This window comes from Halictus rubicundus, chromosome 10 (genome assembly GCF_050948215.1).
Source record: "Halictus rubicundus isolate RS-2024b chromosome 10, iyHalRubi1_principal, whole genome shotgun sequence".
In the NCBI taxonomy this organism is placed as follows: Eukaryota; Metazoa; Arthropoda; class Insecta; order Hymenoptera; family Halictidae; genus Halictus; species Halictus rubicundus.
Window position 1 is genome coordinate 15,765,633 of NC_135158.1, and position 22,260 is coordinate 15,787,892.

At 55.6% G+C, this 22,260-nt stretch overlaps 4 protein-coding genes across 6 annotated transcripts; 3 read left to right on the forward strand and 1 right to left on the reverse strand.

The window, feature by feature from the left end:
* Positions 1 to 60: 60 nt before the first annotated feature.
* On the forward strand, positions 61 to 3,072 carry LOC143358321 (uncharacterized). 3 transcript variants are annotated; one of them, XM_076795376.1, is made up of 7 exons: positions 61 to 639; positions 702 to 852; positions 923 to 994; positions 1,638 to 1,781; positions 1,870 to 2,257; positions 2,334 to 2,593; positions 2,676 to 3,072. In XM_076795376.1, exons 1-7 carry the CDS (start codon positions 369 to 371, stop codon positions 3,070 to 3,072), a joined length of 1,683 nt encoding a protein of 560 aa, XP_076651491.1. In that variant the 5' UTR covers positions 61 to 368. The 3 variants fall into 3 exon arrangements, with proteins under 3 accessions (XP_076651491.1, XP_076651492.1, XP_076651493.1); XM_076795377.1 differs by lacking the exon at positions 923 to 994; XM_076795378.1 differs by lacking the exons at positions 923 to 994; positions 1,638 to 1,781.
* Positions 3,073 to 3,387: 315 nt separating this feature from the next.
* Positions 3,388 to 6,021, forward strand: LOC143358322 (cysteine sulfinic acid decarboxylase). The gene is made up of 7 exons (XM_076795379.1): positions 3,388 to 3,536; positions 3,615 to 3,799; positions 3,916 to 4,399; positions 4,463 to 4,527; positions 4,637 to 4,826; positions 5,136 to 5,305; positions 5,391 to 6,021. The coding sequence occupies exons 1-7, from the start codon at positions 3,396 to 3,398 to the stop codon at positions 5,635 to 5,637; spliced, it is 1,482 nt and encodes a 493-aa protein (XP_076651494.1). The 5' UTR covers positions 3,388 to 3,395; the 3' UTR covers positions 5,638 to 6,021.
* Positions 6,022 to 6,167: 146 nt separating this feature from the next.
* On the reverse strand, positions 6,168 to 18,845 carry Sema5c (Semaphorin 5c). Its single transcript, XM_076795357.1, has 15 exons — positions 18,424 to 18,845; positions 14,651 to 14,773; positions 12,497 to 12,593; positions 10,777 to 10,984; positions 10,496 to 10,701; positions 10,320 to 10,419; positions 10,023 to 10,222; positions 8,927 to 9,412; positions 8,333 to 8,618; positions 7,887 to 8,256; positions 7,744 to 7,826; positions 7,340 to 7,678; positions 6,804 to 7,248; positions 6,523 to 6,728; positions 6,168 to 6,453 (listed from the first exon to the last, which is right to left on the reverse strand). Exons 2-15 carry the CDS (start codon positions 14,745 to 14,747, stop codon positions 6,250 to 6,252), a joined length of 3,327 nt encoding a protein of 1,108 aa, XP_076651472.1. The 5' UTR covers positions 14,748 to 14,773; positions 18,424 to 18,845; the 3' UTR covers positions 6,168 to 6,249.
* Positions 18,846 to 20,826: 1,981 nt separating this feature from the next.
* LOC143358353 (uncharacterized) lies at positions 20,827 to 21,958 on the forward strand. Its single transcript, XM_076795427.1, has 3 exons — positions 20,827 to 21,085; positions 21,167 to 21,348; positions 21,602 to 21,958. Exons 1-3 carry the CDS (start codon positions 21,033 to 21,035, stop codon positions 21,880 to 21,882), a joined length of 516 nt encoding a protein of 171 aa, XP_076651542.1. The 5' UTR covers positions 20,827 to 21,032; the 3' UTR covers positions 21,883 to 21,958.
* The last annotated feature ends 302 nt before the right edge of the window (positions 21,959 to 22,260 follow it).

Consider the following 22,260-nt stretch of genomic DNA (forward strand, 5'->3'; position numbering starts at 1 on the left):
CGCTCGATGTTACACCGAATTGAGGCCGCTTACGCGACGCTTCCTCGAGGCTTTCCGACCAAGTTACGCGCGTTCGTCAATTTTTCTTCGGACGCTATCGGAGGTGCGTCCCTACCGGCCTAATCATCGTCGCACCGACGGACTCGTATCGAAACAGATTCTCCCCCGTTGCTCGTCGTTTCGTTGTTTCGTTGAAGAGGGACCGAGAGTTTGGACGGAAACGATTGCGCGATCGCTCCTCCATTGTTCGCCAATCTCGGTGGTTGCGCGCGTCACGGGGTCAACCCGAAAGACGAACGCTCGGCCGAATTAGTCGAGAGTCGTCCGCGACCGATCCAAGTAGCTCGCGCGAGATCTCGTTCTCTGGCATGGGGACCGAGAGCGTTTACCTGTTGCTCCTTCTCTCGACGACGGTGATTCGCCGCGACCTTGCGTGGTCCGAAGCTGCGAGCGATTGCGTCGTTCCGAATTCGAAGGTCGACCGGCTGACAAGGGCGGAGCCAGGATCAGAGTCGGGATCGGGATCGGGAACGCGGATAGCGTCCGTGGTCGAAGGCAGCGATCTCTCCGCGTTCCTCGAGGAACTCGAAGGTCGATTGTCGCGACTCGAGAGGAGATTGAGGGCGGTCGAGCAACCCGGTGAGTACGACTGCCCGGAGATCGCGGTTCGACTCGATCGATGTCCGACGTGGATCGTTTAGTTTGGCAGATGGGCACGACCGAAGAGGACTGGGAGGTATGCGCGGAGGGACCGTGTCGGTGTCAGCCCGAGATCAAGTCTGTGTCCTGCTGGCGACAGGACTTGCTGGATCTTCCGGCTGCGCAGCTCGTCCCGCGGGACGTGTTGAAATTGTAAGCCGAGTCTCGTCGCGCCACATCGAACGAAACGAAATGGTTAAACGGTTTCGCGCGATACTTTCAGGGATCTGGCAGGGAATCGATTGACGGCGCTACACAGGGACACCTTTTTGGACATGACGCGGCTGAATCATCTGTGAGCTAGAGGCGATTCCGTTCTACTGCGTGCCCCACGAACTCTGTCCACCTTGAATATCTTGGTTGTTTCAAACAATACGAGAAAATGTTACCCACAGAAGTTCTAGGGTTTAAGAAACTACATAATATGGTACAAATTATATTCTTGCTAGTTGTCCAATTTTTTGGGGTCGATTTCGATAGATTGGCGTATTCTGAGGATAAAAATACTAACGTGTGTTTGACCTAAAACTTACCGTTGCTGAGATATTTGACTGTTTTCATTCTATTACTTTGATTATGGAACGTATTCAAGGATATGCTCACTACGTCGAACGTGAACATTGATAGGCTCGGTCGAATTATCGCAGCGTGTGCTATAATAGACGCTCCAACAATAAGACGTACAAGAGACGCAATAGTTGAACGACTAGAACGTTGCATCAGATGGCCGACATTTCGAATATTCTTCGTGAAAACAGTCAAATATCTCGGCGAAGGTAAGTCTTAGGACAAATACACTTTAGTACTCTTATACTCAGTTTCTCGAACCCTACAACTTCTGTAAGTAACATTTTCTCGTATCGTTTGAAATAACCAAGATATTCGAGTGAACAGAGCTGGCGGGACACACTGTATAACGTAATTTGCGATCGTTCCAGAGATCTTAGCGACAACTCGATCGAGCATCTTCCGTTGAACTTGTTCTTCTCGTTGCACGCCGTGACGCATCTGAGACTGAGCAAAAATTTGCTGAGGGAGCTGCATCGCTCTCAATTTTTCAGCACGCGTAATCTTCGCATGCTGTGAGTGATCGTCGAATCTAGCTCTCGCGCGATCGAAAGATAAACGACGCGACACGGATGGAATAAAATGATTGCGTTTCGACGGCAGGGACGCTTCCTCGAACAGGCTGCGAACGCTGCCCGAGAGCCTGTTCTTGAGCACGAACCTGCTGGTGTTGCTCGATCTCACGTGCAATCGGATCGCGACGCTGACGGTGGGTACGTTCCGCGGATTGACCACGCTCGAGGAGTTGCTCTTGGGAAAGAACCGTCTCTCGACCTTGCCGAACGATCTGTTCGGCGACCTGACGAACCTCAGGTTTCTCGGTTTGGAGGACAATCGGCTGAAGGCGTTGCCCGACCAAGTTTTCCGCGGACAGACGTCGCTTCGGGAGTTGAACGCGAGAGGCAATCAACTCGCGGAGATATCCGGCGAATTGCTGGTCCCGCTGAAGCAGCTGCGTTCCCTCGAAATGTCCAGCAACAAGATAACACGGGTAATCCGGGAGAATTTCAGTTTCAGCCCGTCGTCGAGTAGTGGAAAATCGATCGATCAATTTCCTCGTTCCGTAGATCCACCCGTCCGCCTTTCACGGGCTCGCGTCGCTCAAAGATCTTCAGCTCGGCCACAATCGAATACGAAACGTGACGCCGGGCCTGTTCACGGGCTCGGGCTCGCTGGAGCGACTGGTGCTGTACGCGAACGGCATCGAGAGGTTGTCGCGCGGCGCGTTTCGCGGCCTCTCGAACCTGACGTCCCTGTTTCTGCACTCGAACCATCTGAGGATACTGCATCCGGAGTTGTTCCAGGACACGCCGAATCTGCAGAAATTGTAAGCAGGATATTACATAGATATCTCCGACTTGGTTGTCGTCGAACCGAGCGAACAACATTCGAACGGTAAAATTCCCCAGACAGCTGGAATCGAACTATCTGTCCTCGTTGCCGGCTCGAATCTTGGACCCCGTAGCGTCCATCGAACAGCTTCGCCTGGCCCGGAATCCATGGCATTGCGACTGCGCCGCCTCCTACCTGGCAACGTGGCTGCAGAACCGATACCGATCTCGAGCGAACGCCACCACGGATTCGTCCGAGAGTTTCGCGGCATGGGAGTTCGGTGCCGGAGCGGTCTGCAGGGGTCCCGGCACTCTGGGAGGCAGGATGCTGATGCGTTTATCGATCTACGAGCTCTGCGAAGGACAATGGGCCTCGATGAGAGGCCTGACGCCGCGATTGCCCGTCGATCACGGCTCGGCCGGTAACAATTCTTCCCGTCGCGGGTCCGACAAGCCGGACGAACCGTCCGCCTAAGAGTCCGCTTCTTAAATTTATACGATCAACTTTTACACGTTCGATTCTACTCTCTGCCATGGAATTTTACAAACGTAACGCGTTCCTTCGTTCGGTCCCGCACGGTCGTTATCTTCGTGTCGTCGACCCGAATGACCGCGTCGCGTTGTTTCCTCGTGCGTGCATGCTTGCGTCGCGTGCATGCGTGAGTGCGTGCGTGCGTGCGCACTCGAGACAGAACCAACATCAACATAACCGAGCAAACGAACCGAGCGTGGTGGGGAAAGTGTTTGTCTGGATCGCGATTCCGTTCGATTCGAGCGAAGCGCAGTTTACGATACGCGATGGAAGGATCACGATCATCCACCAAGGGAACGACGCTCGGGCTGCTGAAGCGGCTTCTCGAGATCCTGCGGGAGGAGAATGTGTTCGACGAGTCGGGTAACGAGCCCGTGGTGCGGTTCGTTCAACCGGAGGAGTTGAGGGTAAGCGTCATCTCGGTTTCCAGAGAAAACCGGTCTCCGAGTCTGATCGTGTCCCGTTCGTTTCCATTTTCTTCGCAGAACCTGATGTCGATCGACTTGACCGAGGAGCCGGCCTCCGAGGAGGACATCGAGACGGCGATGCGAGAGACCATCAGATACTCGGCGAGAACGTTCAGCCCGCATTTCCACAATCAGCTGTACGCGGGCATCGACGAGTACGGACTGGCGGGTTCTTGGTTGACGGACGTGTTCAATACAAGCCAGTGAGTAGGCGAATTCTCGAGACGCCGATAAAAATACGCGAGACCGATCGAGTCGCGTTATCTCGCGCGATAATGCTCTTCGCGTTACGAGATAAGCGCCTTGTTGTATCCTTTAGGTACACATACGAGGTGGCACCGGTGTTTACGTTGATGGAACGACTGGTGATCGAAAAGTCTTTGAACTTGGTCGGCTACCCTGCGTTGCCGGATGGCGATGGCATTCTGTGCCCCGGTGGAAGCATCTCTAACATGTACGGAATGGTGGCCGCTCGATACAAAATGTTCCCGGAAGTGAAGACAAAAGGTCTGACGGGTCTACCGCCGTTGGTTTGCTTCACAAGCGAGGCTGGCCACTACTCGATCTCGAAGGGAGCTCATTGGCTGGGACTGGGAACCGATCGGGTCTGCAAAGTGAAGACCGATCGGTTGGGACGTATGCTGCCCGAGGAGTTGAAGTCGGCCATCGCGGAGGCGAGGAAACAGGGAAACGTGCCGTTCTTCGTGAACGCCACTTGCGGAACGACGGTTCTCGGATCGCTCGATCCGCTACCCGAAATTGCCGCGATCTGTCGAGAGGAGGGTCTGTGGCTGCACGTCGACGTACGTATACACACGTATGCACGGGTTGTTGACGGTGTACCTATAATCGGTCTTTTGTTTCAGGCCTGCCTAGGCGGTACGCTGTTGCTATCGGAAAAGTATCGAGCGCGACTAAAGGGAATCGAGCTGTACGTAGTAATACGATCGATTCGCGACCGTCCCGCGCGGTCAATTCCGTTTCGGTTTCTTTCTCTATTGATCGTTCGGTTATCGTTGTTGTTGTTGTTATGGTCGCAGCTCGAATTCCGTGGCTTGGAATCCGCACAAGATGCTCGGCGCTCCGTTCCAGTGTTCGCTGTTTTTGATCAAGGGTAAGAATTTATTGCACGAGGCGAATTGCGCGGGCGCCAAGTACCTCTTCCAGCAGGACAAGCACTACGACGTATCCTGGGACACGGGCGACAAGAGCTTGCAATGCGGAAGAAAGGTAAAAACATCGCGCGCGCGCTTTCTGTAACGCGATTTCTTCTGGTACAGTCTTCTCCCGTTATAAGTCAGTTGCGCGGTTCTGGCGAGAGACATAACGTATCGTAAACCTACGACAGAGACGGATAGCGACAAGAAGGCTGAGAAAATCTGTTTCTCTGACAGAATGTTTTGCACGTAGAAACCGTACAGGGAATGTTCGAATGAGTTTCAACCAAAAGCGAAGCTTGCACCGACTTACAACGGGAATTCCCTGTAACGAGATCGGTTTGTCCTGTCTTCTCTTCTTCTCCTGTTACTCTGTCCTCAGGTAGACGCGGTCAAACTGTGGCTGATGTGGAAAGCGCGAGGCACCAGAGGACTTCGCGAATCCGTCGACAACGCGATGCGCGCGACCGAATACTTTTTCGAGCGTATCAAGAATCGCGAGGGATTTCGGCTGGTGCTGCCCAGCTACGAGAGCTGCAACGTCTGCTTCTGGTCGGTAGGAAAGAAGGAAAGCTCTCGCGCGATTTCCCTTTCGAACGCGGAAATTCGATCGTGTCTCTCTCGCCGTTTGTTCCAGGTACGTGCCGCCGAGCATGCGCGGTGAACAGGAAACGCAGGAATGGTGGAACAAATTGTACGGGATCACGACGAAGATCAAGGAACGCATGATGCTCGAAGGCTCGCTGATGGTTGGCTACACGCCGCTCAGCTACAAAAATCACGGAAACTTCTTCCGTATGGTCGTCACCTGTCAACCTCCTCCGACGGAAGCTTCGATGAATTACGCGATCGAGAAGATCGAACAACTTGGCCGTGATTTGTAAGAGACGATCACGCTCGATACGATCGCGTGTTCTCGTAACGGGAGGTCGTTGCGTAACGAATGTCGCGTTCGTTTTCATTTTGACACGGATCGCCCTATCCGGACGAACGGTCGTTGCTTTATTGGTACTCTCTCGACCGGCGTCTGCGCGTATTCTCGACGCGTTTCCGCGACTCAATGTGAGCCAATGAAAAAATATGTGCTTCGAACGCACATCCGCATACTCATGCACACACCCACGCACACGCTCACGCACATGCATACGCACACACGCTCATTTCGGGTGCAACTACGTTCGCGCACTCGTCCATGCGATGGCACTGATTCGTTCGATAGAAAACTCGAATAGAAATCGTTTGTCTGTACAATAAAAAGGTTAATCGTAGCTTTCGTTTCGCCACGTTCTCGCGCGTCCCTCCTCCTACGCGTAGGCAGTCTCTCTAGTCTAGAGTTCCGACCCGACCCGATCGAACCCTTCCCCGAACGATTTCCTCGGCGTCGAGAAAACTCTTTTTCGAATTCGAACAACCCAATTGGGTCTGGTTGGTCCGCAGCGCGTTCCGTCGTCCTCACGATCACCGGTTCCAATCGGAGAAACGGCGACGGTAACGCTTCAATAGTATTTATCCTGGTCGAGGTCGACTCGGATGTGCTGCTGTCCGTGGCTGTTGCGTTTCAGCGTGGCGGACTCGTAGTCGAGGCTCTTCGGATACGGTTTCGGGCTACCGAGGCCGTTCACGTTCGCGTTGTTCTTTCCCCGGAGAGTTCCGTTGCCGTTCGTGCTTCCGGAGAAGCTGGGCTGCCGTTTGGCGTTCACCTGAAGCAAAAAGCAAACCGGTCCGTCGATCGATCTGGACTGGCGTCACGTTTCGCGACGAGCTCTCACCTCTTTCAAGGGGACCGTCACGTACGGATTCTGCTTGGCGGCGTAGTGCGGGCTGCCCGGGACTGGCCGCTGGCGTCGTTTCAGATAGCAGTAGCCGAGGACCGCGGTCAGCGCCAAACCGACCAGGAATCCGACCGCGCAGCTCGCGACCACCACGCCGATCGTAACGCCCGACTGTTCGACGCTCGATCGTAATGCGTTCACGTCTGAAACATAGATAAACGATCAGAGTGATGCGGAAACAAACAAAGAGGACGTGGTCGTTTTCGAGGATGTCCCACCGTTGCCCATGCAATCCGGTAAACAGTCGCGCGTCTCTCTGGCCGGTCCCTGACAAGCCCCGTCCGCGTGTTCGACGCACAAACGCTTTCGATGCTGTTGGCGATCCTCGTCGCACGGGGTCCATCTCGACCAAGTGTCCCAACCGTACAGGGACTCGCAGCTCGGCGTCTCGCAGGCTTCGCGGACCAGGCGCGGTCCCTCGCAGTCCTCCGGACCGAGGCATTCTCTGGTTCTGGTCCGAACGCCCGAGCCGCACGAGGTCGAACACTCGGACCACTCGGACCACTCGGTCCACGAGGACCACTGACTTTCCGCGACGACGGCTGTCGCGCCGCTACCGCTGCCGCCGCCGTTCAACGTCGTCGATCGACAGGGATGCGTGTTGCACGCTTTCGTCTGAAGCGACGATCCTCCCTCGCACGGCGGCGATTCGCATTGCCTCACCTGCGACAAGACGATCGATTACGGTTTGGCTTGGTAATTCGACGACGATTCTTTTCGGCTGAACCAGCCGATACGACAAACACGCTCTTACCCTGCGCTGCGAACCTCCGCCGCAAGGACGATCGCAGGCCCGCCAAGAGGACCACTCGCTCCATCCGGTCTCCGTCGCGAGATCCCCGTATCCGCTCTGGCCTAGGCTGCCTCTCGTGCAGGAACCGTCGTTCTTGCAGTAACGCTCCTCCTCTTTGGCGAGCTGTACCCTGACGCTCGACGGGTCGTCGGTTTGCGCTCGACAGCTGAACCGGAAACGTTTCTCGGCGTATCCAAGATTGCCGCCGGTCTGCAGAGCGGTGGCGTTCGCCGCGAGCCACGGTGTCCACCCGGAATACCTCTTGGTCTCGACGCACCGATGGCTGTTGCACTCCTCGACCTGCGCGCGCGAAGCGTACCGTTCAACGAGCGTGTTCGCGTCTCGAGTCGGACGTCGTTGCTTACCTGAACGTCGCATCCGTTGCACTCGACGCCGCCGGATTTCCGCAGCGAGGTGTTCTCGCACGTTCTCCTGCGTACTCGTATGCCTGCGAGAAAACAGAGAACAATCGAAACCGATCGAGACGGTAGGTTGTTGATCGACTTACCGGTGTTGCAAGGTCGAGAACACGAGTTCCAGGGACCCCACGAGGACCACTGACCGGACTGGGGGGGCGGCGTCGCGACTTTGGTTGGCGCCGGGCAAGGCGGAAGATCTATGCAGACGATGTCGTCGTGATCGTGACCGACGCAGACTCTGCCGCCGAAAGCGGGGGCCGGGTTCGTGCAGGATCGTCGACGCGTTCTCATGGCCAAACCACAGGTCTGGGAGCACGCGGACCAAGCCGACCAGGCCGTCCAGCCGCCGTGCACGGTGCAATTGGTGACGCGTACCCTGGCGCCGGTGCAACCGGCTCCGCCGTGCTGCGGCAGCGGATTGTTGCACTCTCTGATCTGGCACTGACAGCTGTCCGTCACCTGAAAACAATGTTCGACGAGCGCGTTATTCCTCGCGGAACCGGACCGCGGCGAGAACCGCTCCGAGAAAGCCTACCTCCGCGTGATCCGAGTAGGAGTGCGAGTGCAGGTGCGAGTGAGCGTGAGGATGCCCGTGACCGTGCTGGCAGACGGACCAAGAGCTCCAGGCGCTCCACCCGCCGTCCACGGGATCCGTCAGGACCGGACACTTGGTCACCTCCTGGTGCCAATGGTTCGCCAAATGGTTCTGCCTGGGCGCCGGGGCGCATTTCATCGTCAGCTCGTTCCAGCCGCAGTACGGCTCCTGGGCGTTCAAGCAGGCCTGGCGACTGCGGTGCCGATGACACTGGACCGCGGGTAGTCTGCCAAACAAACGAGAAACATAAGCCAAAGATAAAAGCCTGGTCGGTTCCGGACGGTAAACTGAGTCTGTCGGTAGAAAAGGAAAAATATTGGAAATGATAGCTAGTCGAAGTTTTAGAAATACACGTGTACATATTTATCCAGTGCGTCCCACGAGCTCCGTCCACTTGAATATCTTGATTATTTCAAAGAATACGAGAAAATGTTACTTACAGACCTTGTAGGGTCTAAAGAAACTACATAATATGTAAATGATATTCTCGCGAGTGGCGGCGTAGAGAAGATACAAGGGCGCGGGCGTACCTACCTCGACAGTCCGATCTCCGTGCCGACGTACAGGCTCTGCGTGTCCTTGAGAAATTGCAGGGTCAACGGAGTGGACGGCAACGGTCCCCATACCTCAAGAACGCAGGTCTCCCGAGTCCTGGGCAGGACCGAGATCTTCTTGATCAGGCCGGCCTCCGTGGCGACGTAGAGCACGGTGACGCCGCGGTGCAGCTTCGTCGGAGTTTGGTCGAGCGCGATATGCGTGAACCTCTCGAGGGTCGCGACGCGGAGCGGCTCGGGGGTCGTCGGCTGAACAGCGTCGTCCATCAACTGATACCTCTGGCTGTCGACGATCTGGTGAGGCGCCACGTCGGCGGAAATTCCGCACCGTTGCCGCGACCGATGGGGGACCGGTCCTTTCTGCCAGGCCGCGCCCGAGTTCTCCTGGTGCTTGAACGGTCCCTCGAAACTGTCGGTGATCGCAGACATGTTGAACGCGCAGATCGCCGAGCCGGCGATGCCGTTGCTAAAAATACGCGACAACGCAGAGTTTAGCGGAGCAGAGATTACGTTTAGGTGAACCACCCTCCGAACATCCCCGATTCGTTTCGTCTCGAAACATTTCTATTGCGGAAACGGCTAGGGGTTAGGGACCAAGTTGCTGTGGGGGGTAAGCATAATGGATATTAAAAAAGAGATATGTAACATATACAGTAAGGAGAGCAAAACTGAGTCCACACTATTTGAAACAACATAACTTTTTTAAAATTAGATCAAATGACTTGAATGTTATTGAGACGTTAGAAGGATTAGTTTATTAGACGAGGTGTACAAAATTTTTGAAAAAAATTTGAATTGGTCGGAATCGCAAAAGAAATAGTAAAAGCTGGTTTTTTCAGCTTTTCTATCTGAGCCTGTATTGTATGTTCATTATGCTTTAAAAGTAAGTACAATTAATACAGGCAGAGTAATTGGTACCCCCGCAGTAATTTGGTCGCTTACCCTACCATCCTGCGCTATCTGCCTACCTGCCTCGCGCCTCGCTTGGGCGCTATCCTCTCGGATTCGAGCGCAGACATGAAAAATCGCAAACCGTTTCAGATTCGTTGAACCGTGTTCGCGAACAGGTTACTTACACGGGCGTGGTGAAGGTCGCGTAAACGATGCCCTCTTCCGGATGATAGACCGCGCCTTGGATCTCGTCGTAGTAGAACGGAAACTCGCCGGGAAGCGAACAGTTTAACCGCGCTTTGCTGAACGTCGTCCACACTTCTCTCATCATGATCTGTCCGCCCCGGTCGTTTTTACAGACTCTCGCGATCCTGGAGTAGATTTTCTGCGAAAACGACAAGAGACTCGTCGGCTGCCAACGAACGCGCAACGAAGGGACAGTGTCTCGAGAGAATGGGATCGACTCGGATCGCGTTAGATACCTTGCCGCAGTTGATGTATTCGACGGCGGACTCGCGGAACAGGAAGTAGACGTGGTCCTCGGTCTCGAAACTGCCGACGAACTGCGGATCGTTCAACCACCTGCGCAGAGGTACCGCATAGATGCCGGATGATCGTATCGGGGAAAGGGATGATCGGATTCTCGTCCGTTTCGTACCTGGAGTCGTATTGGTGGGTGCGAAGATTCGGCGACGCGAGCGTTCTGCAAATCGCCGGATCGGCGCCGGAAAAGTCGGTCGGCGCGCCGGTGAACAGCCCTCCGGTGGGTCCTCTGGCGAGGAGAGCGGTCACGTTCGCGTGCGGCGAGTACGGGCACATCGCCACGCCCGACATCTCGCTGGTCACGCTGGTGATGTTCTCGATCTACGACACGGGCGTAACATATTATTCTTGATCGTCGACCTCCTCTCGACTTTTCGGGTACGAACAACAACTCACCTCTCTCCAGGTGCACCACGGGCTGAACGCGTAAGTGCCGCATGTGAACAAGCTCTTCCCGTTGCTGAGGAGCACCTTGACGTAGTTGTGACAGTCCTCGACGGTCTGCCCCTTGTTCTGGCACATGTTGATCTTGTCTTCCGGGGCGGGCCACTCGGCGTGCTCCAGCGGCGTCAACGACGTCAGGGTCAATCGGTACAGCTTATCTCTGAAAACAACGAACGACGATGTACATGCCAAGTACCGAATAGCAAACCGTTCGAAAGACGAAGCGCGTAGGTCGATTCCAGCGCGGCGCGGCGTTCTAGCCGAAGGCGACCTCTCGCAGCGAAGCGTAAACGGCGCCTGCACGCTCCGCTCTCCGCTCTCCATTCCCGACGACCCCCTAAAGCGACTAGAATCAATCATTGTCTCGGCAAAAGTCGAAACGAAATTTCTTTCTCGCGTCCCACGACCGTTTCGTGACCGTTCGAACGGAACCCTGCGGTGCGAAACGCGTTCGGGACATCGCGACGTTCGAATCGTCTCATTGAAACAGATTGCTTCCTGTCGGGCTCCCTCGCGCGACCACGCCACGCCATCGTCCGACGATTCGCGAGCGTCTTTCGATCCAACCAACGCGCAACGTCGCGACGCGACGCGTCGGCCCTCCTCGACGAGAGTATTTTACCTACCGCGTGAAACGTAAAAAATAGAACGGGTAGGTCGCGTCGCGTCGCGTCGCGTCGCGTAGAAAGCGATAAATATAACTGCTTGGCGCGAGCGACTCTGGTTCTTTTCGATACCTGTCGCTGTTCGGTCTCGATAAGCTCTAATTTGGTGACGTCACGGTTGTCGAGCACCGCAGGCAAAGTAGGAATGTAAAGGGTGTCGGCGGCGATACTGTCAGCGGTACCGTCGCGTCGTCGGTGTGATACGACAGACACGGACACACGGAGGCGACTAGACTCGGCGCGGCGCCACGATTTTCCTTCTGGTTTCGTTCAATTTCCATGGTTCGGTTAACAAGAAACGGTCGGTTCGTTGGCAGCTGGGCCGATATCAGCGACGTAAAAACGGCCCACTCGTTTACCTGTCGGCTCGCGAAGCCCGCGATCGCGGTCGCGTTCGCGCTCGCGCGCGCGCGATTATCCGAGAACAAGAACGATTGCGTACTCGTGAACAGGACACTTTGGCGCCGTCTCGACGTTCTCCGACGTTCGCCTCTCCTTTCTCTGTTTTTCGCTCCGAATAACCGACCGCCTCTGCTCTCGAAGGGAAACGACTGGAGGCACTCGACCGAATTTTATTTCTGTCCGAGCGAATCGCGGCTCTTGGAACCAAGCAGGATTTTACCGAGCGGTCGCTGAGCATGTATTTCGCCGAACGCGAATCTCGACCGAAGAAACCGGACCGATTTTTCAAATTTCCGCGCGTTCCTTTCCGGACGAGTCTTTTCATCGGTTTTCCTTTCGTCGTTCGCGATTCGTACAGATCTTTGACCGTAAATTTCGAAAGGTCCACCGCCAACGAGGGTCGCCGAATCGGTCGACGATCCCGAGAACGCGTCTCGTCGGCTGAGAAACGCGGGATTCTCGCTCCCCCGACTCCTGTTTGGCGTATCGCCAACATCCAACGTTCGGTTTACCCCGACGTGGTACGCCGGCGATTCGCGATTTTTTCTCCGAACCCGGAAACGGGTTCGAGCGTTCGAATCGCTGGGCGGATCGGACGCGCTTACCGTGCTCCGACGACAACCTGCTGTCTGGCCACGTCGAACAGCAGCTGAGAGTACGCGGTGACTCCCTCTTCCTGGAACAGCGCGGTGTCCACCAAATCTGAAACATACGTTTCGAACATAAGTTTCGCGACGATTCGTCGTCCATCGGGATCCGACTGCTATCGCGTTCGCTGAACCTCGTCGATGCTCGCGGTCGCGGTCTCGGCCGGGATCGCGATCGCATCCTTGTTCCGCGAAATGTTTTTTCCCTTCCGGACAAACTAGTTTGACGACGTTCAAGGATCGCGCGATGCGACGATCCGTACGGTCGACGTGTGCCCTCCTCCTCCCCCCTTTGTGTCGCGTTCGACGACGACTTCTTCTCGGGCAGAGAATTTTCCAGTTTTTCGTCCGCCATTGGCCGACGCGGCAGAGAAACGACTCCGCGTCGGAGAAACTGGCGCGAGCAACGGAGAGGTCGTGGACTCGTTTCCTCCCCGTTTCCGAACGTTCGAAGTCTCTTCGGTTTTTCCTCGGACCGTCGCGTCGCGTTGGTCTTGTTGGTTTTCAGCCGGTTTGCCGACGCGGAGAAACGATTCCGCCGAGATACCTGCATCGTTGCTCGTACCTCTCGCGTTTCCACGTATTCAGGTACTCTCGTTCGTCGATGGTGCGTGCGCGGGCGCGGGCGCGGACGCGAATGCGAACAAGAGCGCGAGCTGGAGCGAGCAGGAGCGAGACACGCGAACACACCGCAAACCTATACTTTCGCGACATCGACGTCTGTGCAACCACGTACACACGCTTATAAGTAGATACGTGTGGGACGAACGGGCCCCAGTTAGCATAACCTGATCTCGAAGGCCTCTCGGGTATCCTCCCTTCACTCTCCGCCTTTTCTTTTTCTCCGAGATCCCTTCCCCGTCCGACCGGTCCCCTCCTCTCTCCCTTCTCTCCTTTTCCACGATACTTTTTCTCCTTTCCGTGCTGCGGTTCCCCGTTCTGTTCTTACCGTTCGCAATGTCTCGTCGTTCCACCTATTCCGAAGCCTATTCGCGATTTCGCGGTTTACGCTTGCTTTCTTTTTCGGTAGCGGAAATGGATAACGACGCGCGATCAGCTAAACTCGATGTCGCGTCACGTCAACGTCGACACGTTAGAAATCAAATAAAACGCGCTCTCTGAGAACGTGCTGGAATTCGATCCTGGTTCGAAACGCGACGCGACGCGACGCGGCACGGCGTTCCCCTTTCGATCGATTCGCGATTGTAATCGGCCTTTGCGAACGCTGCGAGCGATGCGTCCATCATCGACACACGCAACGCCAGACCAATCGATTCCGAGTTCGAACGGCTTTCGGACAGCTCTGCTCCTCGAAATAGCATCGGCTCGAACGCAACGCGGAACCCCCCCGATCTGCTTCGGCCGACGCACCGAGACACGCCCGCGAACGTAAACGGATCGCGGTCTCGAGTAGAATCGACTAAAAAACGGTCGCTCGGATCTTGTTTCGGAAGAGGAGCCGATTCTCGTTGAAAACCGGAAAGATCCGCGCGAACCACGAACCGCGGAACAACGGGTTTGAAGAACCTTAAACGTCTGGGTACTGGCACCGATTCGCACAGCTTTCCACGGCGACGTAGGACGACGTTCGAGGTCGAGAGAGATTACGCTCTTCGCGCTCGCAACCTCGCCGGAGAAAGGAAAAACGAATCCGCGCGGTAGGATGCGACACGAGAGACAAAGGAAACGCAAGCGCGATCGCGTAAAGCGTAAAATCGTAAAAAAGCGTAAAGCATAAGGCACGGAGCAGAGGCAGCGGGAGAACAGACGCGAAACAGAGAAATCGAAGTGTGCGTGTCGCGCGACTCGCCGAGGATACGAACGCGTGCCGACGCGTGCCATGCTCGCCGCCTACGCTCTACTCTCTACGCGTCTTCCGCGCGTCCGCTCGTCGTACGCCCAAAGGCCAAAACCATAGCAAGCGGCTCTCGCCCCGGCAACTTTTTGATCGCGCACCACGGCGAGACTGCTCGCGCATCGGCCACGCGTCCGCGACTCGCCTCCCACGTCTCGATCGAGGGGCGACTTCGGTCGCTCCGAAAGGACGAGCAGCAAGCAAGTAGGCGAGTCGCGGGCATCGAAAGCCTCGGTTTGCTCGCGCGTCTCGCTTACCATCGTAGGAGATGCGTCGAAAGTCATCGGCGGCGCTCAGGACCGCGACCAGCGTTCCCAGCATCGCCAGCAGCGTCGAGCCTCGTCTCGAATCCATCTCGAAACGACGCGTCCGCGTAGCACCTGAAACGAACAACCGTGGAGAAAATCGATCAGTGGGTGGCCTCGATCGTCGATCCTTCTCGACATGGAAAAGAGCGGAGCGGGGCAGAACGTCTTCTGTCTTCCATTTTTCGCGCATCCTCTCTGAGCGGCCGTCACCGTGACAGCTCGCGCTTTCTCCTCTCTATGAATAGACGATTGCGGGACAAAGGACGAGGAACGAGAGACGGGAGACTCGAGATATGGCCATCGGACCCACGTGGTTGCGTTACGTACGCGTATTTCCGTCCCGTCCCGTTCCGAGTCTGCGGCGGAGAGACGTTCTTTCGCGTCGGTTCGCGATACGCTGGAAAATCAACGCGTTTTGCCGTTTGCCGTTCGGTAATTCTCGTTCGGCCGGCAGCGTTCGCTGTTCGGAATGGGCCGAGATCGTTTGGCCGCGTTCCGTCGTCCCACGTAAAATATTCCGGTCCGCGTCGAGGTGGTCTCGAGAGGGTAAACTTTTTAAAAATCCCTCGGTCGAGGGTACGATAATACACGGACGCCACGGTGGTCCCGAAACTGTCTCTTAAGGGGCGCGGTTCTCCTTCGCGTAGAAATATCGAGAACCGAGGCCGTCGATCCTAATCGATCCTAATCGTAAACGGCGCGTGTAATCGCGAAGATAGGTGCGTACAGGTAGAAAGAAGGAAAGCGAGCGATCCTCGAGAGTTTCGGTTCGGTCGATTCGATCGAGGAGACGTTACGGGGACATCCGCGACGATCGAGGCCAGGCGGAAGACGGTTTACCGTATTGGATCCGCGGAGACCGTGCGCGATCTATGCATCGAGTAGCCGACTCTCCGTTAGAACGCGGTAACAACCGTTCGCATCTATTATATCGTACGTAGGTACGGGTACAGGTACGGTTCGTTCTCGGCCTGTACACATTACTGTACGCCTATCGAGCCACAGATAACCGCGCGTCGAAAAATAAACGGAACGGTTCGTCGTCGTTAATCGCGTCCGATCAACCGGCGAAGAAGATATGCCGTGATCGATCGATCTGGAACGGACTGGGAAGGCGTGGGTGTCGCGCACCTAATCTCGAGGAGAAATAAGTACGGAAGGTAACTCGACACGATCGTTCCCTGAAGCTGTCGTCGAAGCGACCCGATGGTTCCACGAAGCTTTGTCCGAGGAGTCGAGGAGCCGAGAAGAACGAGGCGGCGCGGCGCGGCGCAGAAGTTCGCGGAGGAGTCGACGAGAGGAGGAGTACCGTTAGCTTGGCCGACGAACGTGTTCGTATCGCGCGAGACTCTTTCCAGTCGGCTTTTGATTACCAGAGATAAGAGGTAGCGCGAGATTAGATCGTTTTTCTTCGTCTTATCCGTCCGCGTACGGAGCATAACGCGAAACGAACGACGTCGTCGGAAGGGTGCCAATTTCCATTCTCGCCTAAATCACCAATTCCCCGTACCCGTAACTGTCCAGCTTCGCGCCGGGCACCGGCACGGTTTTTCCAGCGGATCCTCTCGCAGGGTGTGGCCCGCGGTCTCTCTCTGTTTCTCTCTGGTTCTCTCTTCCTCCTCTGTCGGCGTTCTCTTCGCGCGTGCACCTCGCGAGTCCCCCGACCAACTCGTTTTCTCGGTCCACGGATAGAAGCGTCGTGACCGAGATAGCGTTCGCGGTTGTGGCGGGCAGTTTTCTCGCGACAACTGCTACGCGGCGATTTATCCCGCGTCGGTAGGCGAATAGATTGCAAAGTAACGTACGTACGACGAAGCACGAATAAAGTGTAGCCGCGCGTGGCGGAGCGCGCGAACGGCCTGCGAGAAATTTTATGGGAGCGGGTCGCCAAACATGGTCACGCGGACGCGGCTCTCCTCGGCGCGACACGAGAGTCGATACCGCTTCGTCGAGTCGAGTCGAGTCGAGTCGAATCGAGTGGAGCCGCGGCTGCAGCCGGTTCGTTGGAAAAGCGACGGGGAAGAACAACGCGAGATCAGCGGAGACGAAACAGGTGGTCCCCGTCACGCTCGTCACCGATAACAGGGTCATCTATCGCTGCTCGACCTACGCTCGTCACAAGTTTACGGCGAAAGCTGTGTACATTTTGCCTCGCGCGGAACGGCGAACCCGGCCTGGGAGGGGGGCAAACGAATCGTTGGCCAAGTTTTCCGTGGCTCGTTACGGCCGTTAGTCGACGAGCGGCAACGACTCGGTCCGACCGGTATAATAGCCGGCAATAAATTACGGTCGTTTAAACGACGAATCTCGGCCGAGCGTCGACGGACGCGACGAGCCGGTACGCCGCCGCCGCCGCCGCGGCGAGCTCGAAAGCGAAACCGAGGCCGAGATTCGCGATGCTCGGCGGCGCGGAGCGTCGCGTAGCATCTCCGCATCGGGCGATGAGACAACAACGATCGACGTAGCCGATAAGCGGAGAAGCGGAGTGGCGTCGCCCAGTCTTCTCGAAGACGGAATCTCCCGTGAGTCGGTTTTCGTCGACGTCGCGATACACGACGCACGCGACGCTCGACGCTCGACGCATGGCAAGCAAGGTGAGGTAAAGTCGAGGCTGCCTTGCCGCGGGCGAGAGAAAGTATGACTTTTACGCGTCGCGCGAGCAGGGGGCGAGGAGCGAGGATCGGCGAGAGCTCGTTCGCGAATTTGCGCGTGGTTCGTCGCGAAGATCCGGAGAGACGAACGACGCGCGTTTTCTAGGTCGTCGCCGTCGTTGCGTCCGTTGGAACCAGCCCCGAGAGAGGTTCTTCCAGCGGACCCCGACCGACCGGCAGAAGAGAGAACCGGCGCGGCGGCAGATCAGCTCCTTATACGGATCGTTGAAACTCGTTGCGCCGCTTCGCGCCGGCTCTGCGTGGATCGGTTCACCGCGATCCAACGGACATCGATTTTTCCCCGTCGTAAATCGAAACACGCTCGTACCCTGTAGCCGCTCGAATTATCCAAGGATACCGGTGGACACCGGAGCCAGAACAAAACATCGTTCGCAGCTTGAACGCGACGCGTACGTGACTGGAAGAAACGATTTACGGGCGTTTCAAGGGGAACGCGTGACGAGACAACCGTCGATTCTACCCGTAAAATACCTGTCCTTTTTCCCCTCTGCGCCGTATTCCTCCTTTTTTCTGGCCGTCCTCTCTATCTCTCTCTCTCTCTCTCCCTGTCCTCGTCGAATACCGATTTCTCTAAGCTCGAAGCTCGAAGCTCGGAGCGCGAGCGGGTTTGTTTGTTTGGTCGAAGCGAACTGGTCCGGTTCGTCGAACGTGTTTCGGTTATCCGAGAAACGAGATAAACGGTTGTTCGTGTTCGAAGGGCCTATTGCCGAGGACCCCGAGTCGGATTTCACCGAAACCAGCTCGCGTTCGGTGCCCAGAGATTTATCGCTCGGCTCGGCTCCGTACTCGCGAGAAAAATTCGATCCTCTATTGGCTCGCTTCTTACAAAGGAGCGTACGAGCACGTGAAACGATCGCGCCGCGTTCAACGGAGAAAAAACGAGTCGGGAAGATATCGCGGGTATCTTGCACGGGTACGCGACGGACGCACGACAACACTGAACACGACCGATCGAACGGGACGGTCGCGACAGATCGTCTCCCGCGACAAACGATCCATGGATCCCCGCTCGTAAAACGCTCGTTAAATTTCCAGGCGAATCGTACTTACAGCGTCCGATGCGGAGAGAACCGATCACGCATCCTCCGATTTCACCCAGCCGGTCTTTTCCTTTTTCTCGTGCATAGCTCGGGTTGCTTGACCCGTGGTTCTACGTACTCTGGACCGACGAACAGAAATCTCGGTGTGCCGTCCACGATCTTCGATTCCCATGTAACTCGCCAACGGTTTGGAGCACGGTGCACAATCGACGCGTTTGCCCGAGGATCGTTCGAGCGTTAAACTCGCGCCCCGATCGGGCAGAGTACGCGAGAGATTATCGAGGAAAAAATCATGAAAACGGTCTTCTGTTGTGCTCGATCGAGTACCCCGATCAAGGAGAAACAGCAAACGCCACGCGGGTTCTGCCTTCGAACAGTTCGACCGACTGCCGCGAAACCACTGAACCACCGTCGTCGAGTATTTCTCGTCCGAGTCGACGCCCCCTCCTTCCCCGTCCCATCCCCTACCCTACCCTACAACCATAGCCGCAGCCTGCCATAGCCTACCGTAGCCTGCGATACTCTTTCCATCGTGAATCGTGACTGGAGCGTACCAGCGTACGTGCGGGAAGCGACACGACGCGACGCGACGCACGCGTCGACCTTCCTACGATCCATCTGGTTTCCTCGATCCTCCATAGATGGCCAGTAATCGTGCGCGCGGCTTCTTTAAAATTCGTTCCTGCAGCTCGTCCTCTCGGGCAAACAAGAATACAATCTTGCACGACAGAAAGTTCGATCGTGTTCGGACCTAATTTGTTCGCACGCCGCACACTGGGCAATTTGAAATCGGATTCAAAATCGAAGAACTTTCGATAGAAATGAGGTAGAGCGATGAAATTTTATTTTAAATTAACCCCTTGCCTTAGGATTTAATTTCAAAAAGCGACACCAAGGTCGGTCGCGCGCAGAAAAATACACAGCTTGACTGAGCGTTCGAAACTGTACGAATCGCAAACTTCCTACGATTAATTGATTATCAAACAAAAAAAAAAGATTTATTGTTGCAAATTGAATAATACATTAATAATAACGTTTTCATTTTGATACAAAAATTTAGCAATATTCATGTTTGGCCCGATAGACTTACGACGCCTCTGAGACGTCATTGTAAGCTAAGGGGTTAAAGCTGAAACTTTGTAGAATACGGGAAAAATAGGGAGATTATAACCATCCAATCATTTCAACGAAAAAATGACTTCATTAGTTTTTGTCAGAAAAATCTATTTTTCGCAAAATCCTGAGGTCGTAGACAAATTTTGAGACCAGATTTGAAATCAGCGCGAAAAGATCTATGGGAAATTATGTGTGGCATGTTAAAAAAAAATTTTTTCCGCGCGTGGTATTGGAAAAACTAAAATTTTCTTGAATTTCTGCCCGTTTAACACAATCTCTCTATTTTTCAGCTTTCATTTAAAAAGAATTTCATCGCTATACCTCATTCCTATCGAAAGTTCCTTGATTTTGAATCCGATTTTGTCCAAATTGCCCCCCGAGACGGAGAAAACGACGAGGATAAAAGAAACGAGGGCGCGGGGCAGGAACGATTACGCGTTTCCGATCCGTTTGCTTCTCGGCTACCTGCTCCGCGGGGCCGAAAGTGAGGATACACGGTCGAAGAATCGGGAAGCGTTCGAGTATCGGTCCGTGGATACGCGAACGAGGAGGATCCTGTGTGTGGCGGGAGTAGTGGGAGTAGCGGGACCAGGAGAGAAGGTGACGGGACCAGCGCCCGCGGAGAATAAACAAGAAATAACCGAAGACGGGTACGGCCGAATCCGAATCCGAATCCGAGGGCGAGGGCGTGGGGGGCTGGAAGGGATTCGAGACGCGGTCGGAGAGGAACGGGAGGATAAAGAGGGTTCAAGGACGGGAAGATGGACGAACAACCGCATTTACCGTAGGATCCTCGTGGCGTGGCAGAGCGCGACGCGTGGGGGGTCGATGCGTCGCGAGTCGCAGCCCGAACCGTTCTGTTTGCGTTCTACGCGAGTACAGTTTCGGCCGCCGCATAGTCTGAGCTCGAAACCAGTTTTGGGAGCTGCGTGGGGCGTGGGTCAACCGAAACGTACCACAAAACGCCGCACCTTCCCATCCGATAGAACGGAGAAACGTTCTTTTCCCCTCGTGCTCGGAGCATCTCTCCGATAACCTCGGCGACCTCTTATCGACCGCGACCGAGCTGTTCGACGATGCCAGGACGCTGCGACGAGAGACGCCTTGTCGGGAAGCGTCGCGGTCCGAAACGCGAAATTTGTTTCCTAGGTTCAGCGCGGCGCACAACTATCGTACGATTCGCGCGTTCGGAGAACGTGCCTTTCGTTTATCGCAAGTACGCGCACGGCCGATCGTAGCGGAGCAAAGCGAAGCAAAGCGGAGCGTTTGAAAGGCGCGCGCTCTCGTCGTTGCTCGCGTAATCGATTCGAACAAGGATATCCGATTGTACGGAGCGTACTTAAGCGGCGCAATTACGAATTCCGTGGTAGATCGAGCGAGCACGAGTCCTGTAATCAGCTTCTTCGGGGTCCGACGAATCGAGAGAAACTAATTCGACGGACATTAGGCGAGAGAAAAGCGGCGGAAGAAAGGCGAAGCCGATATCGCGCGAGAGAACGCAGAATGAGGTTGGAAATCGGCGTGGCGATACTCGTCGGCGTGGCATTTTTGCGCAGGTTAGTTACGCCTAGATAAACGCGCGGCTTCTCCGCCACGATTCTCGATCAGACGCTATACGATTGTTCCGATTGTTGCAGCGGCGCGGACGGCCAGTATGTTTTGGGTGAGACCTGGGCGAACGACCTGACCAGGAATCTCGGTTTGTTGAACAGAAACATTCAGGAGAACGTGCATCAACTGAATCAACGCATATCGGACACGGTGGGGGCCGAGGTGGCTCAAGTCCGACGATTGACGGATAACTTGAACGAAGGGATAGGTACGCGATCAGGATCGTTTTTCAGTTTTCCAGTTTCTCAGATTTTCCATCTTTTCGAGCGGAAAATCGCGTTGCTCCTTTCACCATCTGGAGTGTTTCTGGCGTCGCGCGCCCATACGTTTACGTATCACGTACGCGCGATGACGCGACCACGCTCGTTCCGCGAGACTCGTCTCTCGTCGATCTCGGCCGAACTTTTCCGGCGCCGAGCATCGAATCGGTATTTCGCTAACCGGACTCGAATTTGTTGCAGCTAGGGGCACGATAAAAACGACCGGCGGCGTTAACATCGTTAGCGGCAACAACCTTATTGTGTCGGACAATGGTGGGACGAGGATCGTCCAATCGGGTCGCACGTCCAACGGAACTGCGTACGTTCGCGAGATCTCGGAAACCGTCATGGGCGACACGTTGCGACACGTCGACAAGATCCACTATCCGGCGACGAACGTGACGAGAGTGTACGGGTTCACCCTCGATCTAAACGATGTCGGTACCAATCCCGTGCCGATCGACCCGTCGACGTTGCAGTAACTTCGCAGGAACGGTTCTATATCTAAAGATGTCTGTATACCCATTGTTCGACCAATAAAGCAAGCTGTGTAAACGATAGCGCGAACGATCCAGGAATCCTTGACCGGCCCGAGAAAGCGGCTGGCAAGCGCGCGGCGCGAGCCTCGGCCCCGGCTCGCAAAAACAGGCGTCGCATCGGTGGTAAACGGCTGGCGAACGCGCGTGTCAAAGTGGCGCCGAGAGAAGCGAGAGATTGCGCGCGGGCCCCTTAAATGGAAATGCCTCTGGCCTGTCCTCGATCGCGATCTTTCTCTCGTTCTCTTTTCGCGCGCTTGTTCCCACCTCTCTTCCGATTTCGAAGGTTGCAGCAGCGCGAACCGCGGCGCGTCTCTCGCTTCC